Here is a 19,854-nt window from a genome sequence, read left to right as displayed (position 1 = left end):
GAGCGTGTAATCGGCGTGACCTTGTGTTTGGTGGCTTTCTCCTCCTTCGTCATCCAACGGGCTTCTTCTCCGCACTGCACGGCGGCGACCGGCATCGTTGTCTGCGTCTGAGATCGGTCTCGCTGCTCGGCAAGAGCGGTCGTCTTCCGGAAAACTCCCACTTGACGGAAACTCCTCGCGCGGAGTTGGGTAAGATTCGAAGACCAGAAAAAAAGGTACAAACAAAAAAGACCGGGTGCACCGCGGTAGGAGAGGGGTTTCTTCTTTTGGCTCTATCCTGGAGGGCGTTACTTGACCGATACACTGAGGCAGCGACGTCCTGAAGAGATGGCATAAAGAATACTTTTCGCCGGCTGTTTGTTGCATTCGTGGGCCCTTCCGAGTTCCTTTCTGTTGCCGTCCCAAGGAGCCTTCTGTACACGACATTCGTAAATATCACGCTGGACTGCGTCTGAGTTGAAGAACAATATATGGACCTCTAAGGATGCACCAACTACACGCGTTCGTTCCTTGCCAGTTCATGTTCTGTGGATGTTCTGTTACGACCGACGAATAATTGAACCGACACGTGATACATCGGATCGACTTCGACGAAAGGCAGGAGTCTGGCATCTCGGAACTTTTCAGTGTACGAGTGAGTCAGGTTTCAGCCGGCGCGTCAGTTTGGAAAGTCTGGCGTGACTGCCGTGAATTGAAGACGACGGTCCCACCTTCATTTCGCATCATCCCATAAGTACTCGGGATCCGGTTCCAGCACAATCTCGACACCAGAAGACAATGCCTCAGTCTCTTAACGAAGCGACCGCCAGCACCGCCGCATCCGCTCATGAACTCTTGGCAAACTGAAGAATAGGCGGTTGGGTGCTGTTGCTGATTGTGGCTATGCTAATTGCGCCCGGGTCTTTCCAAGAACCCGATCAAGTTGCAAGCGGATTCCTTCAACGGAAGCGGAGTGAGGGGAGAGTGTCGAGCCGACTGACCAGACTTTGAGACGAACTCGGCCGTCGGTGTTTGTGCGTGCGTGTGCGCCTGCAACGTATACACCGTGACGTGGGCGAGAGGAGTGGAAGAGAACGCTTCGTGAGATTCCTGCGCTTCGCTGTTTTGCCGTCGTGTAAAAAACGACGGCGACCACGTAACTTTTCCGTCGTTTAGAAAACATGCGCGGCCCGCGGTGAATGGTGCAAGAGGAGGAAATACCTCGTCCGCGAAGCTGGATTGAGAGCGCCGTCGTCGCTGCTGCGGCAGTTGTCGCTCGCCCATTAGGGGTCCCTAGGAATTTGCGAGACAGTGTCTTTCTGCAGTCGCCCCCGTTGTTCTTCGTGCAGTGGAAGAACCTCACGCAGAAGGGATTTGTGGCGTTCGTGAAGTTTTCGAGCGCGGTGAACCTGTGGGATACCAACGGATTCGGGTCAATGATCTTCAGCTCTTTCGTGCTCTTAGCCTTCTCCGGTTTGCTTGCATGTTGAAACCACTGGAGTGTTGTGCGACGATGCTGTGCTAGTATCCCCGTGGAATGATATTTATCCTCGATACAGTTGTGATGATGAGTTTGTTGTGAATGCCCCCGCGGATATTCATCTGGGATTTTGTGTGGTCTGTGATCAATACCAACTGCGGAGTCGTTCTTTTTTTTTTTTGGTAGGATAAGAAATATGAAGCATTCAAGTGTTGTGCGTCGAATGCCTAGGAAATAGTTCTGTTGATTACTACATAGGTGAAATTTATTGTCTTCTTCTGGACTCGTGTTCCTGCCGCAGCCAGCTGTCAAGACCGAGTTCAAAAACAAAAGGAGTCTCTACTTCTTCAGCAAAGACTTGGGCCAAAGGGCAAGTTAGGTTTCGGTGGGAATGGTCTTCAAGTCACTCGACCTCTGACCCACGGATTGGATGGCCTAGTTCGAAAACAAGACCCCCTCTGACTGACCTCGAATTCCGGCCACTGGACCCAGACGTTTGCAAAGGAGCCAGTTTGTCGCAAGGACGAGGCAGATTTCGCGTGGGACCGTAAGAGAGCTAGGACATCCGTTGGACCCCGGACTCGAGTTCGGGCCAAGACGAGAGCATCCTGGATAACGACGTGAATCTCAGCGTGCGGCTGGGGCTGCTGGCCATGCTACAAGTGAAGAGAGTGCTAGCGGACATGCCTTACAATCAGGTGTCCAAGGTGAACTGGAAGCGTAGCTGGGAGGTTGCCGTCCCGGAGCCTGTGGCCAAGACGCCCGACGTCGTGCCGCTGCCCGCTCCGCCTCCTGGGATTCTGGTCAACAGGGCTGCCCGCCACTACGGCCCTTGCCCTCTGTGCATCAGCGTGAGTTCATACCGTGCTTTTATGCCGAACGGCGGAAACGGTGGTTCGCGCGGACCCCTAGCGAATAGTATTGTGATACTATTTTGTAGATGTACCCATGAATAGCTCCGTATTACTTGAACCTAAATCAATATAGTCACTGTGCTCCGAGCTTATAGCGGTTTCAGCGTTAGTTCCTTCAGATGTTAGCAAAACGTTGGCGCCTACTCCGAGGCTCTGCAGGATGTTCCTTCTCAAGTTCCTCCTGCCAGCTTTGCCTTTTTGTAATTCCTTTGAAAAAACACACATACTTGCGTACTTTAGATAAGGATACAATCAGAATATACTTACCCGTGTCCGGAAATACGTCCGTGCACATCTGACCTCGTGGTGCCATCCACGATACACCCGGTGTTGATGAGTTTCGTTGTCCCTCGCGTCGTTCACTCCCTCACCATCGGTAGACGACGCCTCGCAAGTTGCCATTTGCAGCGATGAATGGATGGATGGACTCGACTGAACCCCTTCAATAGGGTGGCGACTTGCGGGGCCTGGTGGCAGCTTGCGCCTCCCTGGCTGCAGTGCCACCTGCACAACACTCCTGCTGTTAGTTTTCACTCGTGTTCGACACTATAGAACAGTGTCTTCTCTGCTACATGGGCGCCGTCATGTTTGTTTACGCTGACGACATGACACAGAAGGGGGGCTGCCCTTTTTGCAAGACTTTGTTTTTTTAGAAACCTTCGCACGTATCGTGGCGCAAGAACGTCAAATATGCATAATCACGAAGCTTCAAGAGCAACACTGATGTCAAGAGTACTGAAAAACGGAAAAATCTTGGTTTATGCGCAGCCCCTTCCTTCACAAGAGCATACGTTTTAGATTATTATTTCCTATTTTTATCGCGAGGGGCTAGGATTTCGGACACTGGTCTGTACGTGGCTTACACATGACGCCACCTCACCATGCTTCTGGTCAATTCTACTCGTTCTTGCTCAGGGGAAAAAATTCACTGATGCATGATATAATTGTAACAGAATGTGCAGGTGGGTATAGTTCGTACATGATTACTACGTATAAGCCAAAAAAAAGAAAAGAAATCAAGGACTAAGACAAGGACATACAAAATACATGCTGCAGAAGGTACGCGTTCTGGAGCAAGGCCACCACAGTGCCAGCTGTTGTGACGGTGCACCGCCAGCTATAACTCATGTGCATGTCAACTTTGCTGATGAAGCGTCTGGGGCGGTCTGCTGATCAATGCGGCGCTCTCTCCCGGCGGCTCGAAGTTCCCCAAGAGGGATTTTCTGGTCATGTGACCGGCTCAGAGGGCAGGAAGTATACTTAGCGTTCCAGCCAACGTTACTAAAACACAGTTGGGAAACTCACCCTTGAAACCTAGACCGCTCGCGTCCACCGAGTCCATATTAAATACGATAACAGCGCCGCCCTTTAGCGACGAGTCAACCTGAACCAACACGTGCTGCCGTGCAGTTCCCGGAGTGGCTGCTGCGGGCAAAACAGGCTAAATAGCGGCGTTGCGATCGCCTTTAGTTCGGTTCTCGAGTACGTATCGGAGCCACTTTTTCAAAGCAGGCTCTATGGCAGTTCCCCAACTGAGTTGTTCTAGTAGCGTTAGTTCCAGCCGATCCCGCTCAGCCTTGCCTGTTGTTTTATTTAATTCTCGCTTAACACGATTGTTTCCAGAAATAACTTTACATGCCGCTCCTAGAGTATACACAAATGCAATTCAGTTCACTTCTCTTTCAAGCCTGTTCACCCTTTTTCTGCGCGCAAAAGCGGAATTGAATAATCGAAGCCAGGACGGAATTACAGAAGCCGTTTGCCCTTCTCGGCGTTATCAATTTTGTGCTGCATAGTCAAAGCTTACGCAGCTTCCACAGTTATCTAACGCTGTCAAAGCTATACTTGCACGAGCGCTTCGCCTCGTTTGGCGTCTCCTTCGCACGAGGGCGCTTGCGAATGAGACGCAAGACGAAACCACGTGCTATAGCATGCAGGGCTGAGCTGCAGCACCGCGGAGGCGACGCTATATACTTCGTCTCACCTTGGTGTGGACTGTATAGTATGGATCCTCGAGGGCTGTCCAAGCGCGAGCGGCTAAACTTGACTGCCCTGACTAGCCATAGCCCCCTCTATACTGACAAAGCCTGGCAGATCGCCACGACGCGCGGCCGCCGAAAGTGAAAAGACAGAGCGGCAGACAACGGATGAGAGGAGAGCCATGTAACGGGCGCCCTGCTGCGACGAGTCGCCGAAACACACTTCTCCCGAACGACGGAATGTCTGCTCGTGCTCCTCGCGTTCCTCGCGCTACCGCTTCTTTTTTCGTCGAGTTTGAAAACCATGTTTCGGGTCCTCGCCGCTGCAAAAGCTGTGCGTTGACCAAAAGGTTCCCCGAAAAATGCTCTGTGCTACCAGCGCTCCAAATCTGCGACGGGCACTTCATGACTCCGTCGTCGAACTGCCAGGCTTTGTGATTATAGAGAAGGCTATGCTGGAGCACTCGCTGCACGAGCGCGCGTGCAGCCGCCGAGGCTTCATCCAAAGCAACTTGCTCGCGCTTTTAGCATGCGCGGCTAACAATAGTCCATGCTAAAGTGAGAAGAAGTATAGCCTCAAAAACGCAGCAAAAAGTAGTTGACGTGGAGTTTATTTTGTAGGTACCCTGACCCCATGAAGCCGGTCACGTGACTAGAAAACCCTCTTGCGTCTATTTTAGCGGTTTTACTTTGTCGTTCTGCTTTGAAGCGTCGGTGACCGGTTTTGCGTTCGGGGGAAAATTCTTCTACCTTTTTCCTAAAGTGGAAAGATTCTGGAGGAGGAGCTTGCTCTGAACTTTCAACTTGTCACCAACTATATAGGACCGTTCCACTAAAGAGTTTGTGGGAGGTGCCATGTAAGCGAGAGAAGCTTCAGGGTTATGAGTCTTAAGGCTCGTTCACACTCTTGCAACCGAGTACGACCGAGTGAGACAAGACCGGTTTTTAATCCTCTTGCGACGTCTTAGGATCGGCGCGCTGCTGCGGAGATGGTCCTAAGACGTCGTAAGAGTCTTGTCTCTCTCGGTCGTACTCGGTTGCAAGAGTGTGAACGAGCCTTTAAAGCGCCGTTCACATATATGCGACCGAGTACGACCGAGAGAGACCAGACCGCTTTTTAAGCCTCTTGCGACGTCTTAGGATTTTTAGAGAAGGTACTTAAAATAAAATACAAGTTTTCTAAACCTACTTGAAGTAGCACTTTAAGCACAATGTACTTAAAGTGCTTCCGAACGCTGGGCGAACGGTAATAATAAAACAGTTCGGGACAAAGCAAAACGCCATCACCTGGGCTTCTCGACACTTGATCCAAAGCTCAAGAAGTCTCATTTTCGAACGGTATAACAGTCACGTGCAAGCCATTTCGTATGCTCGCGGACAACTTTCCAAGGCATTTCGGAGGAAGTGAAGAGCGCGGGCGCACACCTTTCATCGGCGCTCAAGGCTCGCGCGCAGACACGTCCATAGGTTTTTTCCTTCATCGCCGCTGAAAGTTTACTTCTCAGTCCCACGTCCGTTCTCGCGTTCATCGAACTATTCACCTCAAGGCTGTAAACAGTTGGACCGAGTGAATAATGTCCCGGCATGGCACAAGGGCGGTGGCGACAGTGGTGCATATTTCCCCACTGGCAGCTCATACAGGCGGTGCTGGCACCTTTCAACAAGCAATAAGGATGGTCGACTCGCGTCAAGGTCGTGACTGACGGGAGTAATGCCGACTTGCATGTAATAAACTACAGTATACGTGTCGTAAATATGTTAAGTTTATGGAGGCCAGTAAACTATATGGCGCGCAAGATGTGCTTGCGTCTCGGTGACGTCGTTTAGTTCCGCAGGCATCTTTTCTTTTTTTAGTCGTCTTTTTTTTATTACAGTGGCGTCTAAATGGGCAGGACCCAACTCCACCTATACCTATAATAGCTGCTTCCTATATTAGGAGAGTTTCCCGCATGTTATAGATGTTTCCAACACTCATCACCCAAGCAAAACAAATAAAAAATAAATAAACCCTGTCACTGAACTGTAGTAATACCGCCCACGCAAAAAAAAAAAAAAAAAAAAATGCTGAGGCCGTGGTAGCAACGTGCGACTATCAGACGATCTAAACCCAGATCAGCAGCAAGAAGGAGGCGTCCACAGGCCTTACTCGCGACCGTCTATAAGAATAACTCGAAAAGAACTAAGAATATGCCGGAAAAGCTCCTCATACGCCTCATAGCCGCCAGCCATGGGCCCTTCGCGATGAACAAAAAAGTGCGTTAACGAGACGCACGTCGTGCTAACGTCACGTCTAACTTCGTCATGCGGCTTTTCCATGACTGGTCCGCGGAGTGTTTGAACACTGTGGGTGGAACACGGCGGTGTTTATTTGGTGCATCCTTGACATTGTATACAACTACAGTGGAGTTTCCTTCTTTTTTCTTCCTTTTGTTTATTTATAAATAGATGGCGACTACTACTATATTTGACGAATTGATGTGTGTTCAAAGCACGCCAGCATTCCGGTGATGCGTATATATATTGCTAATATGCACGTTCTGTCACTATATGAAAGTGACCCCGTCGTGCATCTTTGCGAGCCGTTAAAAACATTCGAAACGTAGAGCATGAAGTACGTGGGATATGAAAGACCTCTCTTTTTATTATTCTTTTTCTGTCGGGCAGCTTTTATTAGGCTCTTGTTCTCAAATATTTGGAGCGGGCGGGTAGTGTTCTGAACGTAAGGCAAGCATCTTCGCACAGAGCAGGAAGAATAAAACAGTACTTATTGAAAATATGACTATGTTACGTGGCCTTCAGTTAATTTTTTTGATCGTACATGCACAGGGAGTTACTGATTCCGTGTTAGTACGTAGTTCTTGCTGTCCCTCTTGGTTTTCTAAATGTCCTTCGTTCGTTTGGCACGTACATCTACCATGCCGGAAAGCGCCGACGTCGTGTTCGCGCTAACCGTGTCCTAGGGTGCACATAAATGCTCGTACAAAGCCGTTCTCGCACCGTTTTGAATGCTATGAGATCGAAAGAAAAACGCTGTAACTGACCAATTATTTCGTCTGCCTGACAGGAATGTTCCAAGCTCTATAGTACGTACGAATTATTCGGGATATTTGCTCTTTTAATCGAGTGCAGGAAGAAGATGCACTCGCTTTTTCCCATAGAAATGCGTTACCGGAAGTCCATTTTCGACTGGACGGTTGTTCTCTGCTTCAATTTGCGACAGCACACTAGCGCCGGTTCAACCTCTTGCCTGCATTATAATAGCTGTACGGCGCAGATACTTCATTTCACGCGGATCTGGTTCTTGCAAGCGCGCGGCGGCAACACCTTGTGAGGGACAAACGTGGATTTTTTTCTTCTTTTTTCTTTGTACGCGGCGCGTTGGTTTACGAGGTATTCGTGTTCTTGGCATTTAATTTTCTACGAAATCAGAAGTCTTTCTTTTTCGGCGCTTTTTGTGTTTTAAGATAGAATGGTTTTTTTATGTGTACAATTTTATGTCTGACAAACAATCGGCGTTTATCGGGGCTTATGTCGAAGGAAACAGGACACGGACATGTTGTTTCCCAACCTCCGATCAACATGTGCGTGATTGGAACACTGGGAAAAGGCTATGGTTTCGACATAGGTAAGGAAAAGGGACAATGGGTGTTTTTCCCGAAAAAAGAAGCACGCTCGCGGACAGTGCGGCGCGGGTGTGAATCAACACAAAATAAAAGTGTGTAGCTTATAGTTTATTTCCGTAAAAAAACTTGGGATTTAAAAATTGTTTTTTATTGAACGGCAACTTTAGTTTGTCTCCTTTTTTTTGGTGGTTTTCATTGATCTTGATAAAAAGGGCTTGGGGGTTAATTTGCGTAGTTCATGGGTATTTATCGAAAACACGGAACCCCATGTATAACTCTAAAGGTAGGTATGCACATGGTATCTTTTGCTGCTGTTCGATCCCAGTGCAGAGCACCGCAAGTTGTCACGAAAGGAGGTAGCCTTGTGTCGCTGTACGGTCTGTCGTCCTGTCCCGCCAGACAAAAGGCAGGCGCCGTCGCCGTGCTCTCCGCGCCTCCCATTTTGTGGCTTTCTTTAGGCCGGATCCTTCGCGTGTGGCGAGGGTCCGGTCACGGATCGTCACCTCGCGGACACCTCCTCTGGCCGCTCTTGTCGGGCGAGGGGGACGCTACTGCGCGATCTCGTGACGTCTCGAGAGACTCTCGTATACCGTACGATACGTACAGTCGAGTCGAGGCGTCGCCAGACGCTGCCGCCTCCCGGGAGTCAGCGTCGCTTTCGCTGCACTCTCGTCCTCGATGGCGCTGTTCTTGCGCCAGCGTTGGTTTCGCACGGACCTCATGCCCGCCGAGGATGCGGCCGGTTTGCGCCAGAACGGTGGCAGCGGGGATCACGTGAGTCGTGGCAGCCATCTTGACAGTGCCATGTGCTCCTTCGGAGCACGTGACGGTGTACCGTGTGTCCGCGGGCTTCATATGCACTGTCTGTACGCAGGCTCGAATGACCCTCGTTACAGCTATGGTAGGCAGCGAGCCTGGAACCAGCTTTGGCAGCTGGTTCCAGCTTCGCGCAATGCGGCCACCCTGCACCGTTTTGACCATTGCGAAAATTATTGGATCCGAACTGTTGATATGGAAAGCGTTTAGAAAGTGGCGGGGTGGACCTCTTTGACAGCTCGACGAGGGATTCACGGGCACGTCGGGGAAACGTTGATTTGTACTAAAATATTAAGGTGGGCTAGTTGAATATGCGTATTACAAATAAATAGCGCGGAGGTCAAGTACACACTGACGGAACTGTGCTTTAAGCTTGAGTTGACAAATCTGAAAAAGCAAATAACCGCATCCAAAAATTATATATATATATATATCTTTTTTGCATATTGCCGCGCGCGCACCTGACCACGCAGCTGCGCGCTCGTGGCAGTGCGCTTGCCTTCCCCGCTAGAAGCCACGGTTCGATGCCTGGCTGCGGGTACTCATTTTTGTTGACTCTGTAATGTGATGTTCTGGTAAATTCGAGGACCGTGTTGCCTGTTCTAGGTCAGAATGTTTTACGCGCCGAATCTTCTAGGCCGATTGTTCCGGAAGCGACGCGTGTACAAAAGGGGTTCCGCGCGGCGAGGCGGGGTCAGTCTCGCCCCGGCGCTCGAACCTGCTGATACACGGACTTCGACGCTCGCGATGCTCTGTTCTTATCCTCTGTTTCCTTTTTGTTTTGGGCACAAGTTTGCCCCAGTAAACGTTTATTTCCTCCTGTTTATTTATTGGTCTTTTAATCACCACCCGTTACGATATGTTCTTTACCTCAAAAAACACCGAGTATATGGGATGTCCCTTCCGTCTGGTTGTAACTGAAAAGGGTTCATGGCAAGGAGCTATGTCAAGGTTCCTATTTGATCAGTTATCAAACCTCCAACTGGAAGATCCCTTCTTGATTCAACTCAGAACAAGTCATACATGATCTAAAACAAAATGATAACATACTAGTACAAAATGTTTTTTCCCTCGACGTGGAAGATTTGTTTTATTCAATACCTCACGACCATCTGTTCGTAGCTGTAAAAGAATGTATCGATGAAAATGGTACAGTGGCCTTCCAAAACAAATCCGGCCTACATCTTCAGTCATTCTATGAGCTATAGACCCTTTCCGAAATTCAGTCTGGCCACTTTGATCATTATCATCATCTGAAAAACGGCATATGTGCCATACCAATGGCGGCTTTCTGTTTACTGATGAAGGAACATGTTGAAGATACTCCTAAGCTGAGGATTCGAGGCCTATACATTCTAGACGTTAGCACGTTGCGAAACCGGAATTAAATGCAAGCGCTGCGTAAGTGTTCATTTCTCCAATTCGAGCCCAGTGAACCTGTTAGTGGCACAAAATCGACTTCGAAACCCCTTGACTTATAGAACTTTATCAAGGCGTCTGTCTGGGTTGGCGCTTCGTTCTGACTGGTTGCATCGTTGTGGGAATCGACACTGGAAGAGATGATTCAGAAAAACCTGTATAGCGAAAAGTTTATTCTCGTCTGCCGTTGACATGCAAAAGGGACGGTGCCCGATAAAATACTGCAGGCTACGGGTTCATTGCCGCCATTCGTATGGCAAAAGTTAAACCGCCATTTCAGCCACCAGATGGCACTGAATTTCGGAAAGGGTCTATTGCCATTCTACCTAGCTTCTACAGTCGTCTCATTCAACGGGAATACTTGCCTGCAAAGGAAACGACTTTGCATTGGATCATGTGTGACATCAGTGTTATGCGACATATTCTTGTCCAAATGCGATCGGGCCATCGCCCAGCGGGTATTTAATAACCAGGTGCCAAGAATATACATATATGTGGACGACTATCTTGTGCTACTAAAAATAGACCCGATGTAAATGATGAGCAATAAGTCAGCAACGTATACGTTCCATCTTCACTGAAAATGCCCAAGGACTCAACCCACAAACAACAGCATTCAGTTCCTTGATCTACGACTAATATTTCGACTAAACTACACGTGCTGGATATACACGTCACAATCAAGAAAACATTTATTACAATGAGTCTTCCCATTCAAGACTTGTTAAAATGACAATTGTCAACAACTGTCTTAGCGCATACCTTCAAGAGGTCATGTGACCACAAGGCGGGACAGGGTTGTGAGGCACAAATGCAACGACTCCAGACCTCTGGATACCCAAGGACCATGTTGTACGATGCTGTAGAAAGAACGGTCAACTCTCACAAACAGAAAGAAAAAGCCAAGTACAAGGACAACGCCCTTGTACTTGTGCGTCTGTCATAGGGTGAAGACACCTATTGTTGTATTAAAAACTGCCTGCGCGAGCCGAATGGGCCTTATAATGGCGCCAAAGCACCGGGCAGAGCGAAGCACTCGCTCCGAACGAGATCGAAGCGCGTGCATTCTGGGCTTAGAAATGGCCGAGATACCGCCACCCTAAAACAGACGTGGCGAAAGTGTATGGTCGAATCCTAATTCTCGTTAGAAAACCGAGTGTATACACTAGCGATAAGTTCTAACAGTACATTAGCACAATCTCCAAGAGCAAGCACGACGGCTTGTGGAAAGCGTACACCGGTCACGAGAACGAAAGCGACGGATCGCCTTGTCAGTTGTGTGCCAGAATTCTGGTTAATTCTGGTTGGTGGTTTCTACGGTGCCACGCCACTTCCGGAGCAGGAGCAAGGATGTTGAGTAGAGTTCACCGAAAGTACAATAAATGGTCAAACCTTTTTTTTTTTATTTTTAATAATGGCTTTGAAGTAGAGTTACATACACGAAATTACCTTTTCGTGTATAATATATATATATATATGAGGGATTTTTTAGAATTGGGGCTAAGTTAATGGTCCTTGGGGGCTACCACAGGCGACATTTGTTCATTAGTTAGATAGTGAACTAAATCGTTCAATTAACTTCTTAAACATTTTTTTTTGCATGATGTAGCCGGTAAACGACGATGGAGCTCATTATAGCATAGGGCCGTGATGTGAAGTTTTGATTACAAAATGTGTAGTGGGCGCTACGGGGCGAGACATCTTGCACACGGCTTCAAACCGGAACTAAGCCTGCAAATTAAGCGCCCGTGTTGCGAATTCCTCCGTTTTGCGCCTGCGTCGCACAGCCGACATCACTCCCCGTGGCGCGTCTACGTGGGTTGCGTAGGCGACGCAGGGCGGAGGGACCGACGTCACGGATGCTCTTTGCCCACATAGCTTCGGTTTGAAGCCGTACGCAAGAATGCAATTTCTCGGCCCGTTGCGCTCACTACAATTTTTTTTCTTTTTTTTAATATAAATTTTACGTTACGAGTAGACAATAAGGCCGCAGTCAGAATGCTCATACTAGACAATGCTAGACAAAAAACACGCTGTTCGCTACAGCCATGATGGCAGAAATGTCTGCAGGCACGCCCAAGCACATTCCAAGCACATTTGCTTCGCACATGCATTGAACATGCCTGTAGTCAGTTTTCTTTGTGAGACCAGTGTGAGAGTCGTACATGGAAGAAACACGTTTCGGACCGTGTCTGCAGTCTGTCTTTTGCATGGTATTTTCGCAGTGTCACCGCGGGTCAACAAGGTCGACAAGTGAGTCGCGTTTCGTCTATCCCTTGGGAAAGCCCTCTGCGTAGCAGCCATCCCTCGCGTGCACTTACAACGCGGACGGGTTCCTTGGTTTGCGTACATCTCTACCGCAATTCGATTGTATCGTGCTACCCGCTCATTTCCTTGTCATCGTGTCGCGCGTGCGTCCGCCGCGGAAAAAAACAAGAAAAAAACAACGACGAGGTGGACAAAGGAAAGAACGTGCGGTTGCCTCACTGTCCTTGATTACAGTGGACTAGAGGAAGGGTATACTCCGTTCACCCTTAAGCTGAGACTGCATCCAGTGTCCCAAGCATGCTTTATAGGTCGCCGCTTTGAAGCGTTCTTCCGCGCACGACGACCGCTGGCGCTAGAAATGCGTGTCTCAAAGCCAGCAGCGCGAGCAACAAGCATGGCGCCCTGACTACTGCCCCACGCGTGCAAGCACGTGCAGCCCGCGCGTGAACGTAGTTTTGGCAAGTTGCAATTGCACGGCCTTGTCCGCACGAGCAGAGACATGGTGGAGGCTAGTCGCCTTGCTCGCCATCGTCTATATAGTGAGATCAGGCGCCGATGCGCCATACATTCCTGTGAAGCGGCGAGCGTGGAAAGGTCCCGGATGAAGGCGGTGGCGCTGCGGTAGCATGGGCTGGAGGATCCGAGCGTTTTGAGGGCCTTCGGCGAGCTAGTTTTATAGCGCGAACTGGCTGCCGTTAAGAACTTTCCCCCGTGTTTTCTGTCGCTTCTCTCAAATGAAGCGCAATGTCGAATTGACTACGACGACGTCGACGACAACGCCGGTAGCGCAGCAAATGCGACGAGAACCATGCGCTACTACAGCCCGTGCTTTGGTGGCACCCTGTCGTTCCGTCGACACCACGGTGTAAGATACACTCTTTAGGTGAGGACACAGCGGGGCTGAACGCGCGGCGCGAGGAATCAGATAGTGTTCGTTCGACGGGCATCCGAAATGAAAGGCTGCATTATTCCGCGGCCACCGTGCCCGCGGCTGACAGGGTCGCCGGCGGCCAAACGGCGAAACTGTGTGAGAGCGAAAAAATTTATCTCGTTGCCATGATACCCCGGTACACCGTGGTCTTTCTGCACGAGCGACAACGTCACTGGAGCTCTGCGCGTGTGGAGCATGAGGCGGCACGAGCCGTCTTTGTCGTGCCCACGGGTCGACGAGTCATATGCCGGCGCCGCTTGAAACCATAGTAAGAGAGAGAAAGAGAGAGAGTGAAAAGCGAACTTTATCTGCACTGCGCGAGGAGCGCGCTGTCCTCACCTGAAGAGTATTATCTTACACCGGGGTCGACACAAAGTGTGGCAGTCGTGAGCGCTCGCTGTGCTCACTACCCCTCCTCTAGTTCTTTTTACCTTGGTTGGGGTGTGCTAGAATGGGTTCTAGTAACCCTACCTTGGTCGGATCCACTGGTCGGATCGGTGCCTGCCAGAGCCAGCGAATAAGCTACTTTTCAGAGTAGCACGTCAGTCATCGGATGTATAGATAATATTGGCTATACCCTTCGCATTGGGCGGTAGCTTGCGCCACCTAGCCTGAAAGATTTACATCCCTTTCCTTTAAACTTTTTATATAATTTCAGTCTTTTCACATCGCCTCTCCAACAACTTATACGTATTATCACACTTCTCTAGAAATTTTTAAGAAATCTTGTACCCTCTTTTTTGTAATTGTATTTTTTTTTTCCGTCCTTCAATCTTCTTTTGCAAGGCCCAGCGCTCTCGCCAAATCCGGTACCCTTTCAGAGAGTGTAGGACGAAGCCCGATTGTTGCCAATTATCTAATGCTGCGTCTAAAATCACAGAAAACGCTTTGCCAGTCTTTTGAAATGGATATATATATATATATATATATATAGAGAGAGAGAGAGAGAGAGAGAGAGAGAGACCAACTCGTGTTTACAAACAGACCAAAGCGCCCCTAGCGGACGCCACCGGCGCCGCGCATGCGCGACGGAGTGTGGGCAAGAAGCTCGTCGTCACCCATGAACAAACTATTGGAATGCGATGTTGTCGGCGTCGGTGCGAGCCACCGTGCTTTTTGTCGCCTTGGAGTTGTTGATTCTGCGTCTTTCTGGCAATGTCTGGTTATACTTGAGCGGCCTCAGCGAAATTAGCCAGGCTCGTTACGCCGCAAAACTTGGCGTGAATAACGTGACATGCGGCGACTCATTCCGCGTAGACGCCGCAGAATGGACGTTAAAGCCTGATTTGAATGATGAGGTTCTGCTCGCTATTTTCAGTCATGACGTCGCTCGGGCTGCAAAAGCGTGAACCGTAGCTGAGATGTCGACGTCCATACTGAAAATCGCAAGCAGAATCGGACCAAGTGAATCAGACATAACAAGTCGGTCATGCTACTGGTAACACTTATCAACAATCTCATTGTATCTAGTGTTTACACCGAGCCCACTTACCCCAACCAACCTTCAAACTTAAGTCTTTTGAGGCCTGCACTTATTCTACTTCTTATCGCAATTACCGGGTGAACGTTTGGTCTACGGGCCGCTGTCGTTTGAACGAGCATGAGACAACAAGCAGAAACGTTTGAGAGAGCAGACGGCAGCTCGAACGATCAGGCGGCTGTTTGAACTTGATGCCGCACTGAACGTAGTCCGCAGGTGGTCCGTGCAACTTGGCGATTTTTCTGCGGTTTTGTTAGAACAAAATAAGTATTTCTGGCCACCACAAGTGTCCGTGAATTCAACCCAAAGTGCTTCCCGCACAAGCAGTCGTGGTCGGACGGCGTCTGGTTTTCCTTTTTCACGGCCCCTATTCACGTTCTCGGACGAACCAAGCAGGCAGAAAACACATGGAAACTGACCTTCAAACCTTTCCCGACCCTTTTGGTACAGTCCCAGTCGCGGTGTTTTGTCGAGAAGGCTGGTTTTTGTCTGGTTTCTTATAGAACAACACAGAAATGCACGTCCCGCATGGTGACTTCCGCCCACAGCCCCAGTCCGGAAGTACGCCTGACGCGCCGTGACGGAAGAGAGCTGAGTTCGTGTATAAGGTCTAATAGTACCTTTATTTTCTATGAAAGCGATGGGGAGGTTGGGGGAAAAAAGATGAAGAATCAGCTTTACGAGCTTCCTCCTCCCCACACATTGTACAGTAAAAGATAACGAAGGCATGCAATACACCACGTACATATTGCGCATAAACACTCAACAAAAATAACAATAACAATGCATTTTAGCATAAGGAAATACGTGGAGCACATTGAAACAACTAAAATAATAACTATAAATGATAAATAAGAAAATCAAATAAAACGCAGCAGTTTACATATAGTCATATTCTCATAAACAAGCTCAAATTTGTTTTGTGTGAAATCATTTCTTTTATTTTTAAGCCATTTTTACGCATTTTTGAAGAAATTCTACAATTCTTGAAGTTTACATTTTATCATTTGTTCTCCGTAACTTGTTTTGCGCGAAGAAATGTCCCACATATCACTCCTACGTGTGGAATATGTGACCGTTTTTCTAGAGAAGCATACGCTAATTGAACAAGAAAATGCGTATGATTTAATATTTCGTGTTAATAACCTAAGCTTATGCGAGATGAATGCATGTTGCGGATGTTCATTATACAGTATTTCTGAAACATGAGTAGAGGTATGTTCACATGAAACGTTTTCTAGGCTTATTAGCATTCTTCTTTTGTAATACGTGCATTTTTTTAGTTTTCAGGAGTGGTATTTCCCTTATTAAATGACTGCAAAATATAGGTGCGAATAAAATAGTGTGGTATAGAAGTTTGACAGTGGGAGGTAAAGTATGACGATCTTATACTTAAGCTCCTATACTGTGTACGATGCTTAATGGTTTTGACGCGACGTAGTTTGCGTACCTTCCGCTTGAGGCACCCTATAATGCAAACCCCCCCCCCCCCCCAAAAAAAAAAAAAAAAATAATAATAATAAAGTGAGAAAAAGAAGAAGAAAGTAAGTTTTTTTTTTATTGCAAAAATAAACTACGCATCGCCCAACTCATTCTCCGCCCAAGTTTAGCCTAGACGTCTGAACCAGATACCAAAGTTTCAGCACCAACCGTTATCCTGTTCAAAAGTTAAAAGTGAGTTTCCGAAATTTTGAATGAGAGAAGGGTCCTAGCTCTCGAACACAGGGTGCTCTATGGTGCCAGTTACCGAAAACGAGAATAGGCTCCATTTTCCCGTTGAAAATTTCAAAAAATCACAACTTCTGAATAAGATAACAGCTAGTGCTGCAACTTTGCCATCTCGGTCGGACCTCTAGCGCTGCATTTGGGCGAAGAACGAGTCTTCGGCAATAAATAATTTATTTTTGCAAAAAAAAGAAAAACTTTTTTTTTGTCATTTTTTTTGCCCGTTACCCTTCCTCTCCCCCCCCCCCTCAAAAAAAAAAAAAAAAAAAAGAGAAACATTGGGGGGGGGGGGGGTAGAGGGGCACGTTGTATATTACTTAAAAAAAAAAAAAAAACATTCCGTGACAGAGTAAAAAGGAGACAGAGTAAAAAGGAGACCAGCGATTGCACCAACTTTGGACTAGGCAACAAAAATGGCGGCGCCCACGGGACAGTCAGGGACTCGACTGTCAGTACTCTACTAGCGTGGCTTATTTGGTGACTCTGGTGCACGCCTGACTTGTCCTGAGCGGCGAGTACGGTTCAGCGGACATCGAGGCGCCCGCCGCCGATCGGACACACGCGGCGGACTTTGACATTGGACACGCTTCTTCGCATGGCAGCGTCGGGCCAATTTTCTCTCCGGACAAGGCCTCGGGGACGACGACGACGAATGACGCACGGGGAATGGTGGTCGGAGCTACAGTAATCGATCGAACACGTGGGCGTTCGCAGTTTCGCCGACGGGAGAACGCGAATTATATCACCGTCCGCGCTTTTGCACGGCCAGCCTTGGGCCTGTTGTACGAGTGAAACTTTAACGCACACCCTCCCCCTCCCCCCTGGGCCGCTTCGCATGAATTTTAAGTCTACGTAAAATTGATTACATGATGTAGGGATTTTCTGACGCTAAGTAAGTTTCTAATTGGAACATTGTTTATATTCATAAATTAAACCGTTAATTAGTAGATTCTGGGTAATTATTTAGCTAATTAGTGTGTCTTTTTTTTTTTTGTGCAATTCCTGACGTCGTGAGTGGCGCGCGGAGCGCGAAGTCACGTGGTCGACTCGCAGCGCTGTCATTGGTTGAGATGAATCGTAGCGTCCGGTACCGGAACCTCTTGAGCGGCTGTAGATGCGCTTAAAAAGCCCTGTGTGATTTTCGTGCTGTTTCGTTTTCTCCCTGTCACGCTTGATCGACGACGGTGAAGCATTCAAGACTTGGGTGGCCTTGACGCCGCCCGCAGCGCGGAATGTATCAAGTACATAAAAAAACAATCGATCAAGAAGCTAGGCAGTCTTGATCACTGACATATATTTCAGCGAAATTGTGTTTTCCTTCGTTCGAGGAAATGTTTTAAAAGATGTGAAAAAAAAAAAAAAAAAAAAAAAAAAACAGTGCTGCGATTTTACGAATAAAATAACTTACGTAACATCTTACGCTGATTTGTGGGCGATGTATAGAATGGTGCTCTCGACGTGGCACTTCTTTTTAGTTCGTTTCCTGCCATGAAAATTTCTCGCGCACGTTGATTATTGCCCCGCAGTAGAACAGCTCATTTTCGATGATTTCTGTTTGCCATCGTAAAACGACGAAGTCTTCTAACTGTTTTAATGGCAGTAACACGATTCCAGCTATGTCACTGCGGCGGGATCATGACGTAGCGCGTGCATCGCAGAGCAAATCTGTCTTAGATGAGGAAGGTGCGTTGGATGCGGGCCGCATCTAATGTAGCGCGACTTGCGTCCCCATGAAGTCTCGGCGTCCCTCCTATTGTCCCTTTGTAAATCCTTTGTCTTTACGAAACGAGTACAAGCTTGCCGCGTCGTGGACGACCCAGCTCGTGAGTTAGGACACGCGCTATACTTTTAATGACGTTCCCGATTTTTTTGTTTGTTTTGTCTTCGGAGTCGCCGTGGCGGCCCGGTTAACCGAGAACGTCGCGTTGCAACGCGCGTGTCGATCCCTTAATTGTGGTTCGCTCGAAACCTGTGTGGTGGCGCTAAGCGCCGCCTGATTTGAGAACGTCAGCCGTATTCGTTCATCCATCCATCCAATGCTAGGATAAAATCAACTGATTTGAATGAAACAGATAAACTTTACGAGGTGTACGATGCGTGATACTGTTAACGCAAACGTAACATCCGCGTTTTTTTTTCTCAATATTTTGAGAGGGTATTATTCCCAGACACAAAATGTTACCGCTTAGTGCGACAAGCAAACACTTACCACCATCATTTTCAATAACAGTCCTTAGATTTTAAGAAAAAAAAAAATGCCGGTAATCGTTTGTTTGTCCTATCAGTGTCGCCTAGTGTACGCCAGAAAACGTGATGATATCTCTCATTAGGACTCTCTGTCCGTGTTTACACTGGTCGACAACATAAGTGGCCCCGTTTTCTTGGTATCACCTCCTCCAACGAGTCCCCTGTTTTCTGCCCGTTTATTTCTTTTCGGCGTATCTCCAGCGGTGCAGTGAGAACGACTCAGTTATCGCCATGTCTCTGTCCTCGGGCACGACTGTAATCTAAAAAACCGACGCAATAAAAAAAAAAAAAAAAAAAAACAAAAAAAAAAACCTTTTCATAGAAGTTGTTCGAAATTTAGAACTTTGCAAAACTCGTCTGCTGAGCATGCGCTCTAGCTCTGTTGTTATCAGACATATCAGACACTGCTCATGCGTCCACAGCTCACTTACTCAGCATTTTTCGCCCGGGTAATAAGCGATGGAAAGGTCTATGGAAGGTTTCCTGCTCAGCCTCGGTTCTGCTCTTCTAATGGTGTCTGCTTTTCCCCCTGTAGGAGTCCAAGCTGGCGGGCGGCATGAAGGCAAGGGGGCGCTACCGTAGCCGCTCCCTCTCCGCCTCTTCCACGGACAGCTACAGCTCGGGTAAGTCAACCAAGAATGCGCGAGACTAGGCCTAATTGTTAGGCCTAACTACCAAAATGTATGAACTTCTTGCTAGACCTTACGGGAGGAGTGGCTAAGGACGAATGCCACATCCATATACAGTACTTAAGAAATAGTGGCATGAAACATTCATTCACCGCTTCTACTGTTAATCGACGGGCTAGACCTCAACGCTAGGCCTAATCGTTAGACCTGACTGCGAAAGCTTACTGCCGGGCTTCACTGTAAAGCCTGCGAGAGGGATGACTAATAACAAATATTCACTGCCCTGGGAATGAATCGGATTGATCGAAAGTCATTGCATGGGTTCTCTCACGTAACCAAATATAATACATGTAATCGAGATATG

At 48.1% G+C, this 19,854-nt stretch overlaps 1 protein-coding gene across 1 annotated transcript in view; it reads left to right on the top strand.

Moving 5' to 3' along the window:
- LOC120841892 overlaps positions 1 to 19,513 on the top strand; it is a 52,436-nt gene extending 32,923 nt beyond the window's left edge. The window contains exon 3 of the mRNA XM_040212896.3: positions 19,397 to 19,513. Within this exon, the coding sequence (XP_040068830.1) occupies positions 19,397 to 19,513 (117 nt within the window). The remainder of the gene's footprint in view (positions 1 to 19,396) is intronic.
- Positions 19,514 to 19,854: the final 341 nt, after the last annotated feature.

Source organism: Ixodes scapularis, unplaced genomic scaffold, assembly GCF_016920785.2.
Source record: "Ixodes scapularis isolate PalLabHiFi unplaced genomic scaffold, ASM1692078v2 PGA_scaffold8__174_contigs__length_109621045, whole genome shotgun sequence".
NCBI classification, from domain to species: Eukaryota; Metazoa; Arthropoda; class Arachnida; order Ixodida; family Ixodidae; genus Ixodes; species Ixodes scapularis.
This window is presented reverse-complemented; position numbering and strand designations above follow the sequence as displayed.